This window comes from Lepidochelys olivacea (genome assembly GCF_965140295.1).
Source record: "Lepidochelys olivacea isolate rLepOli2 genome assembly, chromosome: 6".
In the NCBI taxonomy this organism is placed as follows: Eukaryota; Metazoa; Chordata; order Testudines; family Cheloniidae; genus Lepidochelys; species Lepidochelys olivacea.
In genome coordinates this window covers 118722932-118747930 of record NC_140416.1, presented here as the reverse complement: position 1 = coordinate 118747930, position 24999 = coordinate 118722932, and the positions used below count along the sequence as shown (strand labels likewise).

Here is a 24999-nt window from a genome sequence, read left to right as displayed (position 1 = left end):
TTGGAGGGAATATAATTGAAGTCTTTGGAGGGAAAAAATTAGACAAGTGAATGCATCCTGGGAGGGAATGCAGTCGCAGTGGAGTGGGTGTGTAGCAAGGGGAAAGGGTTATGGGGAAGGGTAAATGGGTATGGATGATAGGGGAGGTGAAAAAGGTTGGGGACTCAGGTGAGGGAGACATGGCACCCCCAACTCTGCCAGTGGGGCCCAACCTCTTGCACCCCAGAACTTTTCCACTGTCACATAGTTGTCCTTCACTCCAGGCCCTGGATGTGAGTCAGGTTATAAGAGGAGGGAAGTAACAACAATAGAACCATTGATATGTGTGGTTAGATGTTGATAGATGTTTGGCTGCATGTGTGTGTTCCCTCTGTGTGCCGCCCCAGGCCTGCGCAGACAGCTGGCACGGCAGAGCTCAAATGAACCACCCAATGACTACAAGATTTGTTAAGGGACAAAGGCACCCAGCCAGGTTTATTGTCGATGAAGCACAGTACTAGTATCCCACAGACTCTACCAGACCACTAATACATGTATGTCCATAACAGTGGACCACCTCAGTGAATGGCAGAACTTTCACTCTAGACCATTCCTCTCTAGACCAGACAAAGATACTTTCTTTGAGATACATTTTTATACCCCAACACAAGTTAGTACTGCCAATTTTTTTTTCATTTTTGTCCTTTAATAGTGTTACATGGGATTTTGTGAGTAAGCGTGAATGGGGCTGGCAGAGTAAAGATAGGTGTGGTCACAGGGTGTATTGGGACATTGCTGAACAAAAGCAGAGTTAAGGTTGCATGGGCAACCTTAATTCTCCATTTCCTGGTTTTCAGAAGTTTGAGTTTTGCTCAATTCAGTGTTGTGCAATGGGATGACATACCATCCAGCAATCTTAACTCTACATTAACACAGCTTTTTACCATTGAATACATCTGTGCTTACATCAGATTTTCATGTTAGGGTTGCACTTGAGCTTTAACATTCTTAAGAACTGGTAGAAAATGTCCTCCAGAAATCTATTTCCTCTTTTAAAAATACCCCATTATTGCACTGCGACACTGATAAACACATAAGTGACAGAGCACTGAAAAACAGATGAGCTCATACTAGTCATTAAACTACAGACAGCTCCCAAAGTTATGCATGCTCCTGATGACACTTCTTCCATTATGTTAAGGCATGAGTGGAGTTATGTCTCCTAAAGCAGATATGAGGGTTTCTGTTGCATTAGAATTATAATGAATGAGGGTATGCCAAATAGAAGGCAAAATTGGCCAGTGTTATGTGCTGGTGTTGTGTGTGGATGTTCTTACTAGGTGAAATTTACCCCTCTCTTTGGGGTGAATTTCACCCAGTATAAATAGCCAATCATAATGACATACCTTTAAAATTATAGGAAGGTAGCCACCATCTGAAATCCGTGGCTCTCCAAAGATAACCACTACAATCAAAATTCTTTTGTGGAGCTATAGCTGGTGTATGTGTGTGTGTGTAGGAGACTCTAAATTCCAGGCTCAACAGAAAGGAAAGCATTTTAATTTCCAGTGTTAGAAAGTATCAGAGTAAAAATGAGTTGTAGTCTGCTTCTGTACAGGTTACAATTGTTTAGAATAAATCAATACATTTGAAATTTGTCATGATTGGCATCAAAGAACTCTGAACTACAAGAAAAACAGCAAACATTCCCCCATAGATAAGTGTATGTCAGACATAATCATTTTGATTCATTAATGTTACCTATCTTTCCCTCCTATAAAACATGTGACAAGGGCTGATTATTCCACATATTCCTATTCGTGTGCAGTGTTTCCATATGCTTGCAACCCAACTATCGCTGAACTAATCAGCACTGCCTAGGATAAATTGCATTTCCACCCATTATAGCTTAATTGTTGACAGATGGGAACACAAGAGGGAAATATGTGGAATCATTCAGAGGACAGATGTATAGCCCAGTGCCAGGTTAATTGTTCCATCCCATTAAACCATTGACTTTTGTCTATACCTAATAAAGCTTTCACAATATTTTCCTATTCATGGTGGTTAAGTGAGATCTGGAAAGCGTTCACAGAGGTATTTATTTTAAAACATAGAACCCAAGTAAAACAGTCGTTAGTCATTAGCTACCTTTACTATTTACATTGTTGTCTTCTCAAAATTAATCTCTTTTTTTGGTTTAATTTTAACATTTGATTTGATTTTGTTTCAGTTTGCTTTGTAGGGGTTTTGTCATGAAATCACTGTACGTAGTCTGAACTTTTGGGACAGTGTCAGTTATTTTCTCATGGTTGAAGCAGGCAGAGATGCAAAAATTCATAGATTATAAAGCCAGAAGGAACCATTGTGACAATCTAGTCCACCTCATTACATGGCAGTTACATGCATGGATAGAGGGGATAAGGAAGTACAAGCCTACAGTTAAGACTCTGAACTGGAACTCAGGATATCTGGATTCAAATCTAGTCTCCGCTACAGACTTTCTGACCCTGGCCAAGCCACTTAGGCTGGGAATTTGAAAAGAGCCTAAGGGAGTTAAAGACCCAAATCCCAATGAAATACAGTTGGCGGTGGGTATCTAACTCCCCTAGACTTCTATGAAAATCCCAACCATAATATTTCTCTATATGAGTCCACATCTGTAAAATAGGAATTGTAATACTGAGCTACCTAACAAGGATGCTGTGAGCTAAATTCATTGTTTGTGAGTTGCTCAGCATTACAACAATGGGGCTGTCTAAGTATATAGACAATAAATGTCCTAATTTGAAGGATAAAAGAGGTTGAAAATTGTGGGAAAGGAATGTGGGTTTAGGATCAATTATCTTTATTTACTGTTTGTTGCTAGGTTCTTTATAGACAGATGGTGGCAACAGGCCCAACTGTGCCCTGATATCTTTATAAATCAGGAGTAGTTCTACTGAAGTCAACGAAGTTATGCTGGTATAAGTGCAGTCAGAATCCAACCAAAGGTCACTTGCAGATCTTGTGCTAATTAGATGACATACTGACAGAAGGATGGCGAGGTCACAGTGTGACTGAATGGCAAGGTAAGGCAGGTGTTTTGTTAGTTCCACAATTCCTCTTGCGCCTGTGCTTAGGTACACGTAAATTTCAATAGGACAAAAGGGTGAGGATGTGCCAGGCTAGGGCCTATGAGCTACCTTGAAGATGTTTCTCCCCCAAAGAGGCTCTTAAAAGAGAAGGTGGCAGAGCAAAGGTAATAAGGTGAGCAGGGGGACGAGACAAGAGGAGGGAGTAATTCTCCTGAGAGTTGGGTCATCTGATCCTACAATCCAAACTCACACAAAACTCCTGCCAAAATCAATAGGCATTTTGCCTGTCTCAGGAGTGTACGACTAATGTTACCCTTTATTTCTTGTTCAGTGGCATTCCCCTATGTACCCCCATCTTAGCTGCGTTAAAACAGCTGCATGATAAATAATTTCAGTTCCAGTATATTGTTGTATATTCCCCTGAATTTCTCATTATATCTTTCCACAAAACAGATGCACCTTCACAATGGTGGCCCTTCGAGACCTGCAAAGATAAATGGGTTTAGTCATATCCGTATCTGCAGTGTTCCTTTGTATTTCTTCATACTTGCACAAACTATTTACTTCACAAAAGAAGTAATTCTTAACAGCATCAGGCTATCCATCCAGTGGGTTTAAAGCATAATCAGAGAGCTGAGTTTTTTCAATGCATGACTCCAGTCCCATCCGGATCGTTTGCAGTTAGAATTCCTTATCAAAGAACTCATCAAACAGAGGGATTCTCTCTGTCTTGGTTCTCACTAGTGCAGGTTTGTGACCCAGCTTTCTCTCTTCTCTTTTCCAGTCATCTGAATCAGTGCTAGAGCTGTCCCAGAATAGATCTCTTGGATCCTGATGCTTTACGAACCACATTTCCACTTTACTGCTCTGACTGGGATAGGATTCAGCCATCTCGTGTGGCTCCAAGAATTCTCCATCCCATGTATTTCCTAAAAACAAGAAAACCATCTTCTTAATTATTCTGGGTTGCACACCCAATTGCAGAGGGGTTATCAAGGACTTACTGAGGGTTGGTGGAATCACATCAGAGGAACCCAGGGCCCAATTCCAAAATGTGTGCAGAGCAAACTATTATTTTTCTTTTCTCTCCTTATGTAAAAAAGATTCTCAGACTGTAAGTGTTAGATGCCGTAGCATATAGGAAAAGGATAATGTCCCTTTAAATAGTTTATGAGCCTTCTAATGGTGCTCACCATGTTTTATGTTCAAGAAGCCAACAGAAACCAGCTAATGTGGCCATCTGTATGTAGTTAGGTTCTGAATGTTCATAAATATTTAGTAAAAATGATTATTTGAATAGAAATGTGCCCATTGTGCTTTCTTCATATTGTTGTTGTGTAAAGAGCACAAGGCACAACAGATACATTCTGGAATAACTCCAGTACTAGAATGCCATGTTTATTATTAGAGCTGGTTGAAGAATAGATTTTTTTGGTTCATTGGCAACTTTGAAAAATTTTAACAAAATGTTTCAGGTCAGACTGAAAACAAATTTTTTTAAAAAATGTTGGTGAATTCAAACATTGACTTTTTTTTATTCCAGACAATGAAACCTTTTGTCTCAACAAAATCAAAACGTTTCTTTTTGATTTCAACCATTTTCAATTGTTTTTTGGATTTTTAAAAAATAAAATTAAAGGAAAATTTGAAATAAAAAGTCCTTTTGAACCGAAAAATCAAAAAGTTGAAAATGACCAAATGAAATGGTCTGATGTTGCCAGACTATTTTAAATGAACAATTCAGCAAATGGACATGAATTTACAAAATATTTCAAGGTCACTGAATCTGCATTTTTCGCTGAAAAGTTTTGACCAAAAAATGTCACCCACCTCTATTTATTATGCTGTTTCCACATTTTAAACCAAATATTGTTTTTATATTTAGTGATAAAGGGGGGAGATTTTATACTTTTATGTACAACCTTTGTTCAGTCTCAGAACCTTTTTCCATAAGTGGTGTGAACTGGCCCCAAAAGCTGTGGAGCACGATGGCCCTGATCTAACAAGATAGTTATGTACATGCTTAACTTCATGCACATGACTAGCTGCAATGAAGTCAAGCCCAAGTTCCTATATACTTTGCAGGCTCAGGCCAGAGTGCTGAACACCAGGCAGGGTTGAGCTCTATATTTTTAGGTGCATAATTATTAAATATATGGTGTGATAAGAGGCAGCATGGTTTAGTAATGGTTTAGCTAAGGGCCATGGGGCTTTTAGCTCATGCAGTAGAGGCTCATGCATTTCGCTCCCGAAGTCCCAGGTTCGCTCCTGTTTGCCGACGAACAGAGTCCGTCGGTGTTACACCTGATTCACATCTCACACTTGTATATCTACATTAACTTCATTGAAGTTACTCTGGATTTATGCCATTGACAAGTGAGATCTGAATCAGGCCCTTGAGTACTTTGAAAAAAACATAAACAGAGTTAAAGGTCTCAGAGAAGCAGTTCAGAATGAGTTCTTCATCAAATGAATGAGAGGGAGAGGAGCCTGCTCCACTGCGAATTTGTATTAATTGCTAGGGCTGTCCCATATGTATAGCGTAATCGACGGCTGACTACAATGCATCCTGACAGGCAGGCCATGGCGGAGTCACTGCTATATTGAGTTCTACCAAGGGACACATGTACATGGAATGAGCAGAGCCATCCGCACAAACTCTTCATCAAAAGGAATCAGACTCTCCTCAGTCTCAAAGGCCTCTCTGTGGAACAGCATCACTTCAGGGTTTGCTGTCCTTGGCTGACTCCAGCCCTTCAGTTGCAAGGGCTTAGTTCAAGGTATTCCATCAGGAGGCAGGTTGCACTCTCCTAGCTATCCGAATTTCAGCTTGTGTTATTTTTAGCACACTCTCTGAGCAATGTGGTCCTGGCATGACCTGTGAATGCAGTGATCTTTGTTCCACATTAATATGCCTATACAGTAGAATGTGCCTTGCGTGACCATCCAACCAATCAGTAAAAACTAGGCATCTACTAGAGACAGCCTGTAATTAAAGGTTTACCAAAGTGTACCAGAAACCACAGGGTGCACTTTAAAGGGTTTCTTTAGGACAATAAAGCTATCTTTATTAGACAGCTATCTAATTAAAATATCTTTTGCCAGCAGTATTCAGCCGCGAGTCCCCTTCCGCTCTGGTCCGGCAGGACTCCTGAGTCTTTGGGGTTCTTCCCCTAGAGATAGTGGGCCTGAATCTGATCTCAGATTCACACTCACTTTCATCCAGGGCATGAGGCTAAGGTGAAATTCAGCCCTATGCAGATGGCCAGCAGAAGCCTGTGCTTAGGGCTCACATAGGATGGAAAGTGGAGCCTGGACCTTGGCACTCCAACTCTACAGACAGAGCCATTCATCCACGGAGACCCTCACGCACCTACACACCAAAAACTATACCCATCTGTGATGGGGTACCTACCCCACACCGGCATAGATGGGGTTTCTCATGCCCTGTCCCAGAAGAAGCAATGGAGGGGAATCCTCCAAGGGACCCAGAGAGGCTGCGTGAAACACAGCCAATCAGGCGGGAATTGCAGGGAGACATCCAGGCCCAGCAGGCTCAGATAAAAGGGAGCTGCAGAGCAAAGTAGGATCAGTTGCTGCTAGGAGCCCAGGGAGTAAGGACTGCACCCCTGGAGGACTGAGAGAACTAGAAGCACCTTGGACAGAGCAGTGACTGGCTCCTAGGACTGAGCAGCTGAGGGCCCTGAGGTGAGGGTGAAGAAGGTGCTGGGGCCATGGGGAAGTGGACCAGGAAAACAGAGCCACATTGACAGAGGTTACAGAGGAGCTGCAAGAGGCTGCTATTTACAAAATCCCTGGGTTAGGGCCTGGAGTAGTGGCTGGGCAGGGCCAGGTTTTCTCCACGCCCCCGCCACTCTCGCCACCGGAAAAGTGGCTGGGCAATAGGACAGTGATATGCACTTTACCCCCTCCCTTTCTCTTCTTCTCCCCTCCCCCCCTGGAAGGCAGAAACAGAGATGATGACCTAGCTGGAGGGCTGAATCGCAAAGAGGATGCTGCGGTTCTGGGAGCCGAGGGAGGAGCCGTAGGTGGGAGCAGAGACAGAGCGCTGGTGGGCAGATGTGAGTGTTGGACTCGAGCTAATCCCCAGCATGACCAGGAGGAGGCACCTGTCTAGCGATGAGGACTGCGCCCCGTGACACCATCCCATTGCTAAGGAGACGTGAGTACAAACTGGACAGACTTGTTTGAAATGTGGACAACTATGATGTTGAAAACATAAGCAGAATTTCTGGGAGCCCCCTTTTTTTTTTGTTATGCCCACAATGTTTTCCTAGAAGTCTAACTTATCGCTGCTTTTGCTCCTTTCTCTTCCCCAGCAAGGCTAAGGAAGCAAAATCATTACATGTTACTGTGACGTTGCACTCTATATGATTTTATGAAAATATGCTAATGAGTGTGAATATAATGTAACTGGAATATGCTCCATGCAAAAGGTCTCTTGTAAGGTATCATTACAAAGCTTCCACGATATGCATCTGAGGAAGTGAGCTGTAGCTCACGAAAGCTTATGCTCTAATAAATTGGTTAGTCTCTAAGGTGCCACAAGTCCTCCTTTTCTTTTTGCGAATACAGACTAACACGGCTGCTACTCTGAAACCTGTCATTACAAAGCTTATAATCTACTGAGTGTGCTCATCCTATTTGTACGAATGGATCATTCTTGTATCTGAAACTAGAAATACGAAATATAACTCTGAGGTCCTATTGTAATTATGCAAAGTATGGGCCATTGATGGTGGTTTGGAATCTTGATGGCTCCCATTAACCAGGACAATTGACTGTAGATGGCTCTGTTGACTTGCAAGCCTTCCTGTGAGTCAGGCCAGGAAGAATGAAGGCTTGGGGTCTCACAGGACATGTGACCATGTCATCTGGTACCGGAATCCATCTTAAACCTGGTGCTTTTCCATTTAGATCGAACCTGTCACAGTTACACTGCATCAGCGAGAGAATCCAGAGACCTAGCAAAGAGCAACTGTTTGGTACTTGTATTATCGCAGAGCCTACGAGCCCTAGGCATGGCCCCAGACTGCATTGTGCTAGGTGCTGCACAAATGCAACAAAGAGACAGATGCTGCCCCAAAGAGATTACCATATAGACAGCCAGAGGCTGCGGGAAGGGGTAGGACACACAATGTGAACAATGTGATGGCAGCAAATGTCATGTCAGTTCCATGGGGGGTTTTCTCTCATTTTGTTTCCTTTATCTGCATGTATTTAGGAGAGGATCAGCTAAATGGACAGAAAAGGGAAGGGAGAGGAGGCAGTGAAGGGAAGTGGGTGAGGGGGACAGGGCAGGGAAGAGGAGGGTAAGAGGGGCAGGTGTGGGGTGACACAGAGGACGAGGGGGAAGGTTGAAGCAAACAGCCAGTCAGCATGGGGCAGAGAAAGTTCAGAGAACTGGAAAAGCCTGCCCCAAACAGGTACAGGATCAGGCCCCTTGTCTGTCTCCTCCTTTTTGCATTTATTTTCTCAAAGGGCCCTGGGCTGGAGCTCAGAGAAGAGGGAGAACATGAAAACGGCCATACTGGGTCAGACCAAAGGTCCATCTAGCCCAGTATCCTGTCTTCCGACAGTGGCCAGTGCCAGGTGCCCCAGAGGGAATGAACAGAACAGGGAATCATCAAGTGATCCATCCCTTGTCGCCCATTCCCAGCTTCTGGCAGAGGCTAGGGACACCATCCCTGCCCATCCTGTCTAATAGCCATTGATAGACCGATCCTCCATGAATTTATCTAGTTCTTTTTTGAACCCAAAAAAGTTGCTGGAGGACCTGGGCTCCCCACCAGCCACTGGAAAAGGGAGTCAAAGATCCCAGGGACCAGAGGTGAAACAAATGCTGTTTCAGAACTCCGGCCGAAGACTTGGCTTGAGACTGTTTGTTGGACTTTCGGTTACCCTGAAGGGGCTACGGGGAAGCTATAAGTGACCTGGCTGGAGGCGGGGGGAGGGGGAAGGAGAGCCTGCTATACCAAGTTCCACAACAAGGGAGTGAACAAGCCTTGAGTCCCCTCTTCTACACGCAGTAGTTCTCAAACTTTTTTTTTTCGCGGGCCACTTGAAAATTGCTGAGGGTCTTGGACTACTTAATGATCTTTCCAAATGTTGTTTGTACCATTGCTAATTATTGTAAAGCGCTTTGGATAAAAGCATTCTATGAAAAAAAAGTTAATAATAATTAACATTTTTTTGGTCTGCAAATAAAAGCACACAACTCATATTTTAATATCCGTAGTCTTACCTTTCTAATGCGATGGATGTGCTGTCTCTCCCCCGCCGTGGCAGCCCCCGAGCTGGGACTGGGAAAGAGGTGGGTCTCTCCCCTGCCACGGCAGCCCCCGAGCTGGGGCTGGGAAAGAGGTGGGTCTCTCCCCTGCCACGGCAGCCACAGAGCTGAGGCAGGAAGGAGGGCCATCTCTCCATGGCAGCCACAGCCCTGAAGCTGGGGAAAGTCGCCTCTTTCTCTGGCCGCCTCAGCCCTGCACATCCCAAATTCCCCCACCCCCTCTTCTCACTCCACTGCCCCCTCCCACCTAACCCCTGTTCCCCCCCAAGGCCACCACCCCACCTTACATATGCAATCTTCTCCAGGCTCCTGCACGGCTCCACTAATTAGGTGGGTGGCCCGTCATTCTCTCGTGTGCAGCCGCCCAGACACACACCTTAGAGGAAACTATCCACGGACCACCTGAATGGAGCTTGTGGACCACTGGTGGTCCATGGACCACAGTTTGAGAAACTCTGTTCTACAGTATGCTAATTATTGCAACCATACAGGAGTTTTACATAGTGCAGGTCCATGTACTGGCGCCAGGGATGAACTCGGCCCAGTGCCATGCAGGGAAATCAGTCCTTTTCTATTATGGTGGGCAGGTATTTTGCTTTGTTTTTCCTGATATAAATGTCTGTGTGTTACAATGAAGAAACAGCCATAGTAACTCAAGTTGGTGGCCAAATTAACTGGGCATGTCTTAATTAGTCACTGGTAACTCTTAGAAAGTAAACACTCTAATACCGCCTAAGAGTCATGCACTCTACAGAGATAGATACCAATCCCACAGTGTCAGTACCGAGAGACGTAGGGCCCAGTCCCTGGCTCTGGCCAAGCTGGAGTCAGCGCGGGACCCAAGAGGAGGGGGCAGAGCGGGCTGCATGCTGGTTTTGCACTTTCTGATCCCTTGGAGGTGATGCTGACTGGTATTCCCCCGCCTGTTCACACGTTAGAGTAGTTCTGAGGCTCCTCTAACATGTAGCAGCTTGTTACGGGTCCCCAGGGGCAGTGCTGAGGACCACTGGAACACAGCAGGACTCCAGTGATTCCCCATGAATGCCCACCACATACCAATATGGCAGAGGTTCGGGGTGCAGGGGAAGGGGGAACAGAATCTCCGCTGCCCAGTTAGGGTAACTTTATGGCCCCTTCATATCGCCAGAGTGGCAGAAAGGGGCAATGGAGCTGAAGATTTGCTCCAGAGTATTTTGGATCCTTACTGTGGAACGTTTTTGTAAAGGGAGACAGACAGCGTGGGGTCACAGTCAGGCTGCTTTTCCTCACATATGTGAAAGAGGAGGCCAGGCAGAGAACTAAATAGGTCCTAAACTTGGGCCCAGAGTTGTGGTTGCTTTTACCTATTTAGAAGCCATTAACTAAGAAGGTTCAGAGGTTCCTCCCTATGAGGCTCCCTGACTTATTGCAATGCTGCCATATTTAATTCTGCTTCCTGGAGGCCCTTCTGAACTCCATCTTTACAACACGTAGGGTGCATTCCAGGAGACTGAACAGTTGCAGGGGTTTAGGGCCCCCAGTCACTGGCTTGCATAAAGTGAAACTTCCAAACATCAAATAAGTTTACATCTCATGGGAAAATGACTCTACTTACCATGGTCTCCATTAAAAGTTTGATCATGCTCAACGGGGACAAGGTCTTCACCTTCAGAGCAATTGTTTCTCTGAAGATTTTTGAGGACTTTCTTAGCCTTGAGCTCCCTTGTTTTTTGTTTGTTGATTTTTTCCTCCCTGTGGAGACTTTTCTGCAGTTCCTCCTGGCTTTGTAAATGATTCATCTGTATGAGCAATAGAGGAGTAAATAGGTAACTCGTTTTCCAAGGGTTTAACATCTAAACTCAGCATTCCTTTAGGCTTATGGCCTAATTCTGCAAACAAATAGGCACTTGAATAATTTTACGAGCTCAAATACAAGTTTGCAGAATCGGGCCCTGTCAGATTGCAAATATGGCTGAGTTCTCAGTGTAATGGGTTCCCCCCTGGGGGGCCATCTGGAACTGGGGTATCACTGAGCTCACTGACCCACCAGCCTGAGGGGGTGGGGAACCCGTCACACTCAGGTCATCCACAGACAGTGGTCAAATATTTCAAATCAGGAATAATTGCTCAGCTTTTCCAGGAAATAACAGATATTAGATTCAACTGTTATCTGAGACCATCTGAATAAAAATACTAAGATCTGTGCTTCCTTCCCCCGCCCCCCCATACTGATATTCTTGGCCTCATTCCCACCACATAAATTACGAAAAATACAGAAAACCAAGCTCTTGTCTAGCACCTTTCTTCTGAAGGTCTTGAAATGCTTTACAAACTCTCATTATCCCCATTTTACAGATGGGAAACTGAAAGCATGTGCCCAAGGTCATCCAGCAGAGCTAGGAAAAAAACCCAGGTCTCCTTACTCTGTCCAGTGCTCTGCCCACTGAGAAACACTGTCTCTCATAAGGCATGACTCTGCCTTGAGGAGAGGGAGGAAAAGGGTATTTAAAACAACATCCACCAGGCAGGACTGAACGTGGGATCTCCAGCACTTCATATGCCATTATCACTTGAGCCACTGGAATAACTCTAGCAGCTGCTACCACAGTGGGCCCTCAAGGGGACAACTAGTGGGGGCATAATACACGTAAGCCAGCATGCTCCCTACTGGCAGAGGGACACAGTGTAAGTTCTGAGATGAACACAAGGCTTCTGTTCTCCAAAGCATCAACAGATACACATACTGAAGGTCAAATAATTGGTTACATCAATCCAGTCCCACTGGAGTCAATGGATGACACGATAACAGAGGAGAACGTGGCCCAGAGAACTGCTCTTCAGGCACCATGGATGGTTTCTAAGGCAAGGTACCAGCTCCCACTGTCTCTGTGATTCAGTACATGGCTTGGATGTCATCAGAAAATCATTCATTTCACTTTTCCAGTTGAGTAGTGGGTGGCACAATGGCAACCACTACACAGGGAGGAAATTCAAATACAAAGGTGAGGACAAAGGAGCAGCCACAAGAGAGACAATGAAGACAAAGGCTGGTAATATAGAACCCAGCCAGGTAGAGAAATGAGTCTGAGCATCTCCCTTCCTGATCTGAATCCAGATGCAACAGCAGCTGGACCACCAGACCTACAGACTGAGTTCACCCAAGCATGGATTTTATCATTCCAGTTCCCTCTTTCAAACATCTTCAAAATCCAACAAGATTGCGGCTTTACCTCTTCTCGCTTGCGGTTCATTTCTAACATCTGCAGCTTGTGTAAGTGCTGTCGTCTTCCAGACGTATATTTTGCAGTTTGCACTCGCTTCTCCAGCTCCTTGCACAGTATTTAAAAAAAAAATGCAATGCTTGAAACAAACTCACTGGCTCACAGCTATAAAATCCAACCCCATTCCCCTCAATGCATGAAGAGGCCGCTTACCAGATACAGAGGTCTGTTGCCAACTCTGTCAATGTTATTGCAAGTCTCTCAATATTTGGTGTTTTTCTTAAAGCTCCAACTCTTGGGATCAGGTAATTACTTAAAAATCTCAGTTTACATTAAAAAAAAAACAACAACAACCCCAAACCGTTTCTGGCCCTCCTGGTTGCAGAGAAGTTTAAAAATGTGACTCCCAAATTGGCCAACAGCTGGTGAAAAATTAGAAGAGCCCCCAGATTACGGACTTTTAAATAATGAGATTTTTAAAATCTCATGTTGGGGGGGCATGGCTCATCATTTGTGAGTGACTGGGGTTGAGAATACTGCATTCTCCCTGTTCTCCTCTTGCTCTGCTAGATAACTATCACTAGCGGTTGTGCTATGGTTCTGATTTTTACGGAGTATATTAAGCGGAAAGCTGCACCTCCCACGAGGCACATTCCTGAATGCTCACCTGGAGACAGCCAATTTTTTTCAAAGATTCTGGGCATCAGAAGCACTCACTAAAGTCGATTAGCAAAAAGCCCATTGAGCGGTTAAAACGAAAGGAACGCTACAGCTGTAAAACCCTGTGCAATCTCACTCTAGCACTGTGAGGACAATTACCACACACAGAGAATGTGGTTTGCCTGCTGGGGGAAGCCAGGTGCTGAAAGCACTTCTGAACATCAGGCCCTAACATCCAGACCACCTGAATGCTTCTGATGTCTAACTCCTGACGAAATCAATGGGAGTGAGGCACCTAAGTACCTCTGAGGATCTGAGCCTCAAGTGGGGCTCCATATTAGTGAATGTCGTTTTGACCCCTTGGCTTACTGATGCTACACTGCAATTGCTTTAGCTAGATCCCATCTGCCAGGCTGCTCAAAATTAAAGATGAGGGAGGTTGCAATCTCTTATTTTGCACCAGTAAGAGGCCTTACTACTGCCCCCAGAGTCCAAAGGAAGTTAACTTTTGACTTCGATGTAACCAGGATCCAGCCCTAAATGGAACGCTCTGGCCCCAGACAACTTCCCAAAAGAGCTGGTCAAACTTTTTTCACATGTCAAATTTCTGCCCTCCTCCCCTTCCCTCCCATATACACATTGTTGCAGCCAGTCTGCTCACCAGTGCAGCTCTTGGCTGGCCGAAGCTGAGAACACCTGGGATAAACAACCACATGGTCTGTTCTCACTTGCATGGTTGCAACCATGTTGGCTTTGATGGGGTTATGTGAGCATAATAGAGAAGACTATTTGGCCTTAAAATGAGACCTCTCATAAGTGGCTAGCGAGAGAGAGGGGCACAGCACGCCTGGTGGGAAGTGGCTGACTATGGACTTGATCTAAAGCCCATTGAAGTCAGTGGAAGACTCGCACTGACTTCAGTGAGCTTTAGACCAAGCCCTGTAAATGATCAAAGCACATGTCTGGAAAACTGCGGGCTACTTGAATTTCCCAGCATGCTGTGCAAGGTAATGGTGCAACTGTGCCAGTTTTACCTGTATTGTGGGAACACCCACCTTTGCTTTTTGGGCTGCTGCCCCTTCTTGCTGGCTGAGGAGCTTTTCAGAAGTGATTACTTGCGGAAGGTCAGTGGGTTCCAGCTTCTGCAAGTCCAATATTTCTAACAGTCAGCGTTCCTCATGCCATGCGATCGTAAAACATAAAAGCCAGACATTAACTCTTAGGCCCCATTGCCCCTAGGCCGTGGGGCCTAGGGGCACTGGGGAGATAGGTGAGAGGCCAGGGGATGCAGTTAGGGCCTGGGGGGATGGGTGTGGAGCATCCTTAATAAAGAATCCAAGATCTCTTTGGATCTCAGCATCTGTTGGCATTTATTCATGGAGGGCCATAGTGTGAGTTGACAGAACTGAGGAGAAACACCTGAGTTTGTGTTAAAGCAACACAATCTAAACTTTAAAGATGTGTGCTTCTTTTCCGATGGATTGTTCTTATTACCATGTGTTTGTATCACAGTAGCGCCTATTGGTGCCTTAGTACTCTAGATGTTGTACTTACACACAGCAAGAGACAATCCCTGCCTCAAAGAGCTTACAGTTGAAACAGATGTAGGGCTTCAAGGGAAACTGAGGCATGGAGTGGTGAAGTGACTTGCCCAAGGTGATGCAGTAGATCAGTGGCAGAGCCAAGAATAGATGCCTACTCTCCTGAATCCTAGTCTATGGCCCTATCTGCTAGGCCATGCTGTCACAGTTCAGGGCTCCTCCACTTATACTCCCCTCCGTGTTCCACTCTAGGCTCCTAGCTATAACGTCTCTTGGGCAGAGACCTACCCCTCTCTCCCTCCTGACCAGGGTTATACCAGGCTGCATGGTTCCCTGCCTACACTGTGATATCCCCAGCAAGCCAGATGGCTTAGACACTCTGTGTTGCGCTTTTCTTTTTCTTCAGAGGCTATTAACAGTGTTATTGCCCCCTGCTAGGAGTTTCCACACAGCTCTTTCTAAGCAAGCACATTTATTCTTAAGGGGTAAACACTACAGCAAAAACATTAAAAACAGAGTTCCTATATGAATGCTAACATCTTACCTGAGGTCACCCATCAGTCTCATGGGGCCTCAGGAGGCCAAGGTCCTTCCAACCCCTCCTAGGAAGGTTTGGGGCCCCTGCTGGACAGAAGTTCCTGTCCATTGAAAAAATGGCCATAGAGTTCATTTCAACTCAGGCTATTTATCCCAAAGTCCTTTCTTTGTCTGTTGGTCTCTGGAGAATCCAGATTGAACCAGTTTACGTGAGCCTCTCCAAGTGGTGGTAGCTCTCTGGAGGTGTCACAAACTGAGTGAATTTGCCTAATTACCCCCAACATCTTCTTAGCTCTTGGTGGGTTATGGCAACCCTCCCCCATAGAATTAGACAATCCTTGCCCCACAATGACACACAGCCTTAATACAGGAAGATCTCCCAGTGATATGGTGGGAAATTACCATATCCATCACACACGCTGCTTCTCTTCTAATGTTTATGTTCAGTAGGACCTTATTCAGTGGGACTTCTCATGGTGTAAGGTATTATTTGAGGTGAGGGAGGGACGCAAAATCAGGATCATTTTATTCACATGAAAGCACACTTTTTATTTCTTAATAATGCTGACCAGAAAATTTCTCCATGACTTCTTTTTCCCCATCAAAATGTCTATTGATGGAAAATTTCCAAGCAACTGTAGTCTCGGCTCTTTTATTAAAGCTAAGTACCATACAGTTGTGTTTGAACCGATAGCTGCCATCAAGGTTAAAAACTTCAGAGCACTTTACAGACAGCTGAGTTTGGAGTTTCTTTTTAAGGAATTAAGATACCTGCTTAAAATGGGCAAAACTGCAGAGGGGTAATAGAGGAATCTCTAGTACCTGTTTGTGGCATTGAGGTTCCCAATCCTGCTCCCATAAAAGCCAGTAGGCATCTTGTCAATGCCGTCAATGGGAAGAAGAGTGGACTCATACTTAATGCTGGACATTAACTTCCAGGTGTACTAACATGCCCTAATTTGTGACTGTACTTTAGCCAGATATAATGAATCAGTGCAAGGACTTCTTGATTTGCAAAGAAATAAAGGTAGTAACTTAGTCATAAAAAGGTTATCACTTAAAGCACACAGGAAAATTCAGAGTTGAGTCCTTGTTGCTTTTTTCACTGGCATTGTTAGGTTGGATGGAGCCAAAACAAAAACAACCCACTACAAAGACACTCAGGACCCAATTCCAAGCCCACAGCAGTCAATGGGAAAATCTTCATTGTTTTGGATGGGCTTCAGATCAGCCTTGCAGACCTGATTGTAATGGTCATTTCTTCTTCCAGTAATATTCCTCCTACTCTTGGTAGTTCATCCTAGAACCAGTGGCAATGCTGCTATAAACCTCTGAGCCTCCTATGGTATATGGCAGAGGTCCTTTCTGTGACTCTTATGCTGTTCCTGACGTGCGTCAATGGGACCCTTTAAGGCCTGGGGCCAGAGAGATTAAAGCCACCATGTGTATTCATGACACTAATTATGCACATGCTTAAATATTGCCCAACGCGGGGATGAACTGAAACATGTGCTTAAGTGCATTTCTGAATTGGGGCCTGAGGCCAAGCTGAGAGTTAGGTACCTTGAAGGATCTGGGCCTACGATGACTTACCAATGATCACAAAGAGCCAGGAATTGAGCCCAGGTCTCCTAAATCTCAAGCCAGTGCCTTAACCACAGGGCAATCCTGCCTCTCACAAATTTGTCCTAATAAAAAAGTGTCCTGTGGCTTTTTTTCTTGCCCACCCCTCGTGTCTCCATTTACACTATTTTCTTTAGTGCCTGAAAAACTAATCTGAAGTTGTACTAATTTAAGAGATGACACTAGATGGCAGCAACGAACACCACAAATTACAGTATGCAGTGTATCAGAGTAGCAGCCGTGTTAGTCTGTATTCGCAAAAAGAAAAGGAGGACTTGTGGCACCTTAGAGACTAACCAATTTATTAGAGCATAAGCTTTCGTGAGCTACAGCTCACTTGCAGCTGTGTCGGTCCGTCGCAGGATATCACCTTGCTCCCTCCCCTTGCCTCTCTAATATCTTTTATTGGGCCAACTTCTGTTGGTGAGAGAGACAAGCTTTTGAGCCACACACAGAGCTTTTCTTCAGGTCAGACCTGAAGTAGAGCTCTGTGTAGCTTGAAAGCTTGTCTCTCTCACCAACAGAAGTTGATCCAATAAAAGATATTACCTAACCCACCTTGTCTAACTACAAATTATAGTCCAGGCTGTAAATCTTTCACTAGTGCCACCATAGCAGTGAATATAATGTTACTAGCGGCAGGCAGATAAACTCACTAATCTATTAGCTGATCCTACTATGGCCAAGAGGAAGGAGAAGGTTCAGGCTTTAAAGTTCAGTTTTGCTGAGTGGAAGGAAATCTGACCTCTTCTTGCACCTTTGTAAATTTCACAGATTCTTCCTCAGGACCCAGACCACAGTTGGAATCTTCCAATACCTCTTGAAAAGGGAGAGTCTTCCTGCTCCATTTTGTTATGTATTACGGAAAATGTTTGTCCAGGAAAGGACACTGCTGTTCTATTTTGATGACAGTGTCTAGTGGCATTAGAACAAGCATGGAGATGGAGGGGGGGGATAATAAAATCTCTAGGTAATAAATACTATTAACAATATTCATATGCTAACCAACGGTCATATAGTTTTTAAACTTACTGCATCAGACCCATGTTCCCAATATGGCAGCTACTTCTGAGGAAGGTGTTAAGAACCCTGCAGCAGGCAGAGGTAGCATAATCAGTGGCACTGGAACAGGGTGGGTCAGGGGGCCAGGGCCCTCCCAGTTTTGAAAGTGGTGGGCCTGACCTGTCCACTTTTCTCCAGGGCAGACCCCACCTCCTTCCTCTTCTCTTCCCCCTCAGGATCCACCCCCCAGCCAGGCCAGCAGGCAGCTGGTGGAGCTCGGCCAGGGAACCCGGGAAGTTGTGGGAGCCACATGGACCCTCCACCATTCCCACCCCCGGCTCCCTGCCCAGCCCAGGGCTGGTGGAGGTGGAGGGTCCACGACTCCACACCGGCTCCCTACAGCTGCCCACGCGGCTCTGTCCCTGACCCGGCTCCCGCCGGGGGTGGGGGCTGCTCAGAGCCACAGCCTGGCCATGGTAAGAGCCACATGGGCAGCTGTGGGGAGCCTGAGTCCCTCCACCCTGGGCAGGAGGTCCGGGGACCGGGGACACGGGCAGGGGGCTGCTTTTGGTGCCAGCCCACCGCGGCTTGTCCAGGAGCGGGGCCTTGGGGATAAGAGGAGGGGCCTCCTGGGGGAGGGGCAGAGCCTCAGAGGAAGAGGAAGGACAGGCCCCCACTCCTCAGGCCCCCCACTTTTGGGAAGGCTCTGACACCCTTGAGCATAATCTGCCCCTTACATTAAGTATCATTCTGATCCAATGGGGGGCAGGCTGTTCCACATCTGCCGTCTGTGGAGTTCTTGCACCTTCTTGCACTGAAGCACCTGGTGCTGACCACTGTCAGAGACAGGGCACTGGACAAGACGGACCGGGGGTCCCATCCAGTCTGGCAGTGCTTATGTTCCTAATTGTTCCACTCTGTAAAACCCTCTGTTAGCATTAGATGGCCGTTTAATAAGAAGCTGGATCTTGCGCTCAGGATGGGTATTTTCCCTTCTCCTTTCTCGCTGGCTCACAGTCATGGCTCTAGAGAGAGGACTGAAAGTAATCATCAGAGATATTGGCAGGGCAGGGATTTTACGGCCAAGCACAGCTGCTGCTAGGTACTCATTCAAGCCTGGCCCGTTAGAAACTGCTCAAGTAAAGCGAGGATTAGTTAGGAAAATATTATACTTCTTTAAGTCAGGGCTGGCCTTATGGGTGGGTGACCGCCCAAGGTGCCATGGTCAGGGGGGTGCTGTGGTCAAGAGGCAAGGAACGGGACAGGCCTGGAGTGTGAGGCCACAGAAGGGAGCTCAGGGCAATGGGGGAACGGCAGTGGGGCCTAGAGGCAATGGGGGGATAGGTGAGGGGCCAGGGGAGGCAGTTGGGGCTTGGGAGACTGGGTGTGGAACCCAGGGAGTGAGCAGGGGCCAGGGGTGCCAAAATACAAGTTTGCCCAGGGTGCCGTTTTCCCTAAGACTGACCCTGTTCAAAGTCTGGTTTTCATGAGGGAGCGGGGAGGAGGGGAAGCTAAGGAAGAAAATTTATTAGGCACTTAAAGACTAAATGAATCAAATGCTCTTGGGCCATCCACAAAGCTATCTGTGGGTAGTCTGGCTCCAGAGCATGACTTGTCACTTTAAGGGAAAGCTCCTTCACAGTTTACAAGCATGCCAACCTTTGGCAGTGATGTTGCCCATAGAGTAAAGGGTGGAGTCCGCAAACAGTGCAGGACTCGAGTGGGACCTACTCCCTAACCTTGGGGGTGGCAAGGGCTAGTTGCCTGGTGCAACTTAGAGCAACCTCCAAGCTGCTCTAAATTGCACTCCATTGCCTATGAACCCAAGAGACCATTCTGGTACTTAGGGATTACCAGAGCACAGGGACACTCCAGCTACACCCACCTACTCCACTCTATCTATGGGAGAGGATGATGTGGAGCAGTTACCCCAGTTCTCTGCCAGCTGGAGATTCCCCCTAGCCAGCTCACAAAGCTCATAATCTCTGCTCTCTCCTGGGGATACAAGGTCGGTGGATCTCTAAAGCTAAAGAGCAGGATGAGCATGCTGCAGGTAGAATATTTCTATGTAAATGCTAATTGAATGGCCTGTTTCTAGATGCTTTTCTGGAAGACATGCTTTAGCCAAACCCAAATTATGGGCTCAATACCAGGGTAACTGGGTGAGATGTACAGGCGTGATACACAGAAGATCAGACCAGATGAACGAATGGTCCTTTCTGGCCTTCAAATCTATGAATAACTTGACTTACACATGCTGTCCCATTGACTTGATAATATAACTGTAATGGGATGACTCACGTGAGTAAAGCTCCATGGAGTGTTTGAGATTGAGGCCCATGTGATAAAAATAAGTGTTTTGAGTATCTCACTGTTTACCATCAAATACCAAAACCAGCATGCTCTTCAAAAGGCAAAATATTTTCCAGTTTGATATAAAGATTTAATCAAACTATCAATCTAATAACACGCAGAGTCAGTGCTCAGCTATTCGATGGCAGAAATGCAGAATTTAACAGATCTTCTTAACTGTCTTCATTGGAAGCTGCACTTGGCCTGGTAGAAAACTGAATTTAACAGCAGCGCTGCACCTTCCTTACCCCCATCGAAAAGAATCTTTCACCATTAAAAGCAGTTCTAGCATTTGCACGAATCTCTAGTTAGTCAATGTGTGGAAGGCAGGAAGGATGGACCTCTAGCTAAGGCACTCGGATGGATCTGGGGAGACCTGGTTACAATGCCCAGCTCTGGCCCAGATTTCCTGTCTGACAGTAGGCAAGCTGTCCAATCGTTGGCGGCTCAGTTCCCCACCTGTAAAACAGGGCTGCCTCATGGGGTGTGATGAGGATAAAGTCCATTAAAGACCGGGCGGTGCCCAGATGCTACAACGAGGGAGACCATTTAAGAAGAGAGCTAGAAAAAAAGCACATTAGTGGGTAGCATTGGGTTTCTATTCACTCTGGCTCCTCTACTGGGAGGAGACTTGAGCTCTCACACTCTAGCAGCTCTGACGGCCCATCCAATAGAGGGCTGTGGTGCACAGACTTGCAGAAGGACAGGTAGACGGACAGACAAAGGAAGCCTATTTTTATATAGTCAGGCTGTTTGGCATTTCTTAAAAGCTGGGACTGCTTCCCTTTTACACGGTGTGAATCAGGAGTAAGGCCACTGACGTAAATGGAGTGACACGAGTGTAAATCCAACCCACTCTCTTCACAAAATACCTTCATTTAAATAATTGTGAGTGAGAAATAATGATCAGCAGAGCTATAATTTCTTACCAATATACTTCATTCTGATGGCTTTACTCTATCAGATTACAAAAAGAACAAGACATACCCGGGCATGTTTACAGTTAACATGGGATGTTCCCATTAAATCCAAGTAACTCCTTAGGTAGCTCTTTAAATTCATCTTACTTGGAGTCTTCGAGGTGGATGCTGTTTAATAATACTTGTTTCTCCCTTTTCCATCATGATGTCAAATGAAATGGGTCTGGGCACTTAAAGGAACAGAGAAGGAGAAGAAGCCAATAACAGGTTTAATACAATCTCAAATTGATCATTAACTATTAGACTTTATTACGCAAAAGCTTCATGACCTTCTAGTTATAGTGTAACATGCTCCCAAAATACAACAGCACATGGGAAAAAAATGTGTCCACCGGACACCAGAGCTGAATACCAGCAAAAAATCTTCCCTGGATACTTGCTCAAACCTGTCAATGAATTCCCTTTATCCATGCTCACGTCCTTCGCTTTCCACAGACATTCTTGCTATCAGCTATTACTGGCACCGATAAAAATGGAAAATCACATGTGGAAAACAGACATTTAAGTGGACATGTTTGAGTATCTGTGCTTGACTCTACACGCAGGGAATAGAAACAAGGCCATCTGATTCACCTGGCCAGTCGCAACCAAGTTAGGACTTTATCCCACCCCCAGGGAAGGTATAGGGAATCTTCCCATTGTTTTCAGCTGGAATTAAGTCAGCCCCCACCAGTAAAAGAAAATGCTCACTGAGAAGGGTCTGTGTTCAATCCACAGAGGAAAAATCTCAAGGAGGCTTACTGATTATTCTGAAGAACAAATGCATTTGAGAAAATTGATCTGCTCACAGATATTCCATGTCTGATAGAGAGGATGAATTCTTCTGATTACAAGACTAGCTCAGCTCTACCGGACACACATACAATGTTTATTTATTGAACACAGAATTAAGCTTTATCAAGTGTTTAACAAGTAAGGAACTAGAGACATTTGCTGATCTAAATACATTTCACACTTTAGTGGAAAAAATCCCAAATACCTGACTTTTCAAGAGAAAATATTTAGCAGCCAGTAAGTATATAGGGGGAAAAGCAGCTTATAACTCAGATTGCGAAACTCTGCTGTTTAGAAACTACTGTTCTTAAGTCCATAGGGCTAGTTAGTGCCTAAACAATTTCTGATGGTGAAGTAGAAATACAAAGACAGTGAAATATTAAAATATTAGATGCCACATAAACTCAGGACTAGGACTTAGATGCAGTGGATGGGTTAGCGGAATGGGACTCAGGAGGACCTGAGTTCTGTTCCAGATCTGATATTGAGCTGACCTGCTGTATGAAGTTGGGTAAGTCATTTCGCCTTTGTCTGACCCTCATTCCACTCCCACCTTTATTAATAATTTATTTGGCTTGAGGTACATAAGAACGGCCATACTGAGTCAGACCAAAGGTCCATTTAGCCCAGTATGCTGTCTTTCAACAGTGGCCAATGCCAGGTGCTTCAGAGGGAATGAACAGAACAGGTAATCATCAAGTGATCCATCCCCTGTCACCAAGGTAGCACCTAGGAGCGCCAGTCATGAATCAGAACCTCATTGTGTTAGGCGCTGTACAAGCTCAGGACAGAAATAGGGTCCCTGCCCCCAAAGAATTTATAATCAAAGTCTATTTCGACTCTAAGCAGTTTAGGGTAGGGGCTGACTGAAAGGTCTGTACAATGCTTAGCACAACCGGGCCCTGATTTGGGATGGGACCCTGATGTATGACTGTAATACGAAGCCCCAGCCTAAATTTAAGAAATTCTACTGTTTGTTTTCTCCTTTGCTCTTCAATAACGTGCTCTTAGAAAGTTTAACTTAACACAAGCTGAAATGAATCCCCATGAATGAAATAAAACATTTTGTGTAGCAGACATCTGTTTGTTTAGACAGTGGCTCCAGCTAATTCATCATTCAAATGTGATCCGCTCTTATTAGCAAAAACAGCACATGTAATGGAATATGACACTTCCAGAGATGACTTTTTGTAAATGTACTTGCTAAATACCAAATGGTTAGCTCTTTGCTGAACGGAGTAGTTATTTAAGTGCCGCAAATGTCATGCTGCATATCCAGAGCCCGTCCGTATTCATTCCCAGACCCTTTCTGCTTTTGAAATGTCGCTGCTACCAGGGTAGTGGTACATTTCCTCTTGTGCTCTTAGCGTAACTATCTATATGTAGCATGGAAGGGGGGAAATATCCAACCCCACCAAGCCATGTTACACCAGTGTCTTCCAATGGAATTCACTGTTAGAAACACGCTAGGGCCTAATCCTGCAGCCATTTGCTCATTTGAATAATCCCACTGAAGCCAAAGGAGACGCAATTATGTAAAACCGGTAGGGTGGTTCCCTTACAGTTTGTATTACTCAGTTATTCAAAGCAATGTTTCCAGTTTCCTGCCTGTGTCCCATACTCTGGTCTAGATCCTCAGCTGGTCTAAATCAGCTGAGCTCCATGATGCTTCTCGTCTTCTTCTGTAAAGTGCAGTGAGATCTACTGATGGAAAACACTAGGTAAGAGCTTGATATTATTATTACTGCTCTGATTTACATCAGCTGAGCGCCTTGTCCAAACTGTGAATAATTCTTTGGGTTTAACCCAGGGCTGTGTGTGGATCACATAACTATAGATGCATCATAGAGATGTATAGTAACATATTAAGGGGTCGCTCCAGAAGTACGCCTCAGGACCTGTCCTGTAACTCTTCCACATCTAGTCCCATTGAAGTTAAGGTCAATGGGACGCCTTCCATGTGTAAGGATGACTCTCGCAATCAAGGGTAGCATGATCTGGGCTGTTTGAGATGTAAATAAACAATTGAGACAGTTTTCTAAAACAAGCTAAAAAAATGATGTCCTCCCCCCACAATGCTGTAATATTCAGGAAGTGTCAGAAACAGACACATGCCTAGAATAACACCTACACATGCACACACACACAACTGCATTTGGGAACCTTTCAGCTTTCTACCATTTGTCTTAGTTCAAATGCAATGTTTTTCTGCTGAGCCATATATCTATGTGGCAACAGAAAACACGAAGAACAAATAATCAGCCAAACCAAGCACCCTAGAAAGGGCAGTTGCTTATCCATGGCCAGGTTACCTGTGGAGCATCTGCCATACAGAGTTTCTCTTAGGGGTGGAAGCTGCCTTTGAAACACTGGATTTCTCTCCTCCATGGCTGCAAATGACCATAAACTTCTCTCGTCCAGGGTGCTGTGAAGTCCACATACTGCAGCAGTGCAAAGGGAAGGAGGCACCTCCTCTTTGGTTTGCACTGGTGCCACTTTTGTCACCTTATGATGAGTCCTGGAGTAGCTGAGGCCCATTTTACTGAGTTACAACATTCAAAGAATGACAAGACTCTGTGCAGTAGTTCCTGGACTTGACCATAGCACTGATCTGTGTCTTTGGCTCCCTTTGAAGGCAAAGCCTGTTTATAAAGCTCCCAGGTTCCCTCCAGGGCAACTTTCACGGTCTGCCTGACCATACACACACACAGAGCTGATTGGGTGTCTGGTAAGCCAGTTTCCATGGCTATTTGTCCCCAAGCCTTTCCTTCCTAAATCCAGATTTGGTGAGCCCAGTTAAACATTGACCTGGGCTGGCCACTTCCTTGAGCAGATGAGAGGCTGGCTGCTATTGAATATTAAACTAATCCAAAGACGTCTGAGGTAAATACCAAATATCAGATAATGGCCTCAGGGCGTCTTCCTCTCTCCCATAAATATTTACATCTTAAAACACTCTTACTA

The 24999-nt window shown here is 45.2% G+C and overlaps 1 protein-coding gene across 1 annotated transcript; it reads right to left on the bottom strand.

Moving 5' to 3' along the window:
* Positions 1–443: 443 nt before the first annotated feature.
* On the bottom strand, positions 444–24713 carry CCDC198 (coiled-coil domain containing 198). The gene is made up of 6 exons (XM_084630688.1): positions 24348–24713; positions 21349–21431; positions 14282–14368; positions 12576–12674; positions 10961–11144; positions 444–3985 (listed from the first exon to the last, which is right to left on the bottom strand). The coding sequence occupies exons 1-6, from the start codon at positions 24571–24573 to the stop codon at positions 3738–3740; spliced, it is 927 nt and encodes a 308-aa protein (XP_084486814.1). The 5' UTR covers positions 24574–24713; the 3' UTR covers positions 444–3737.
* Positions 24714–24999: the final 286 nt, after the last annotated feature.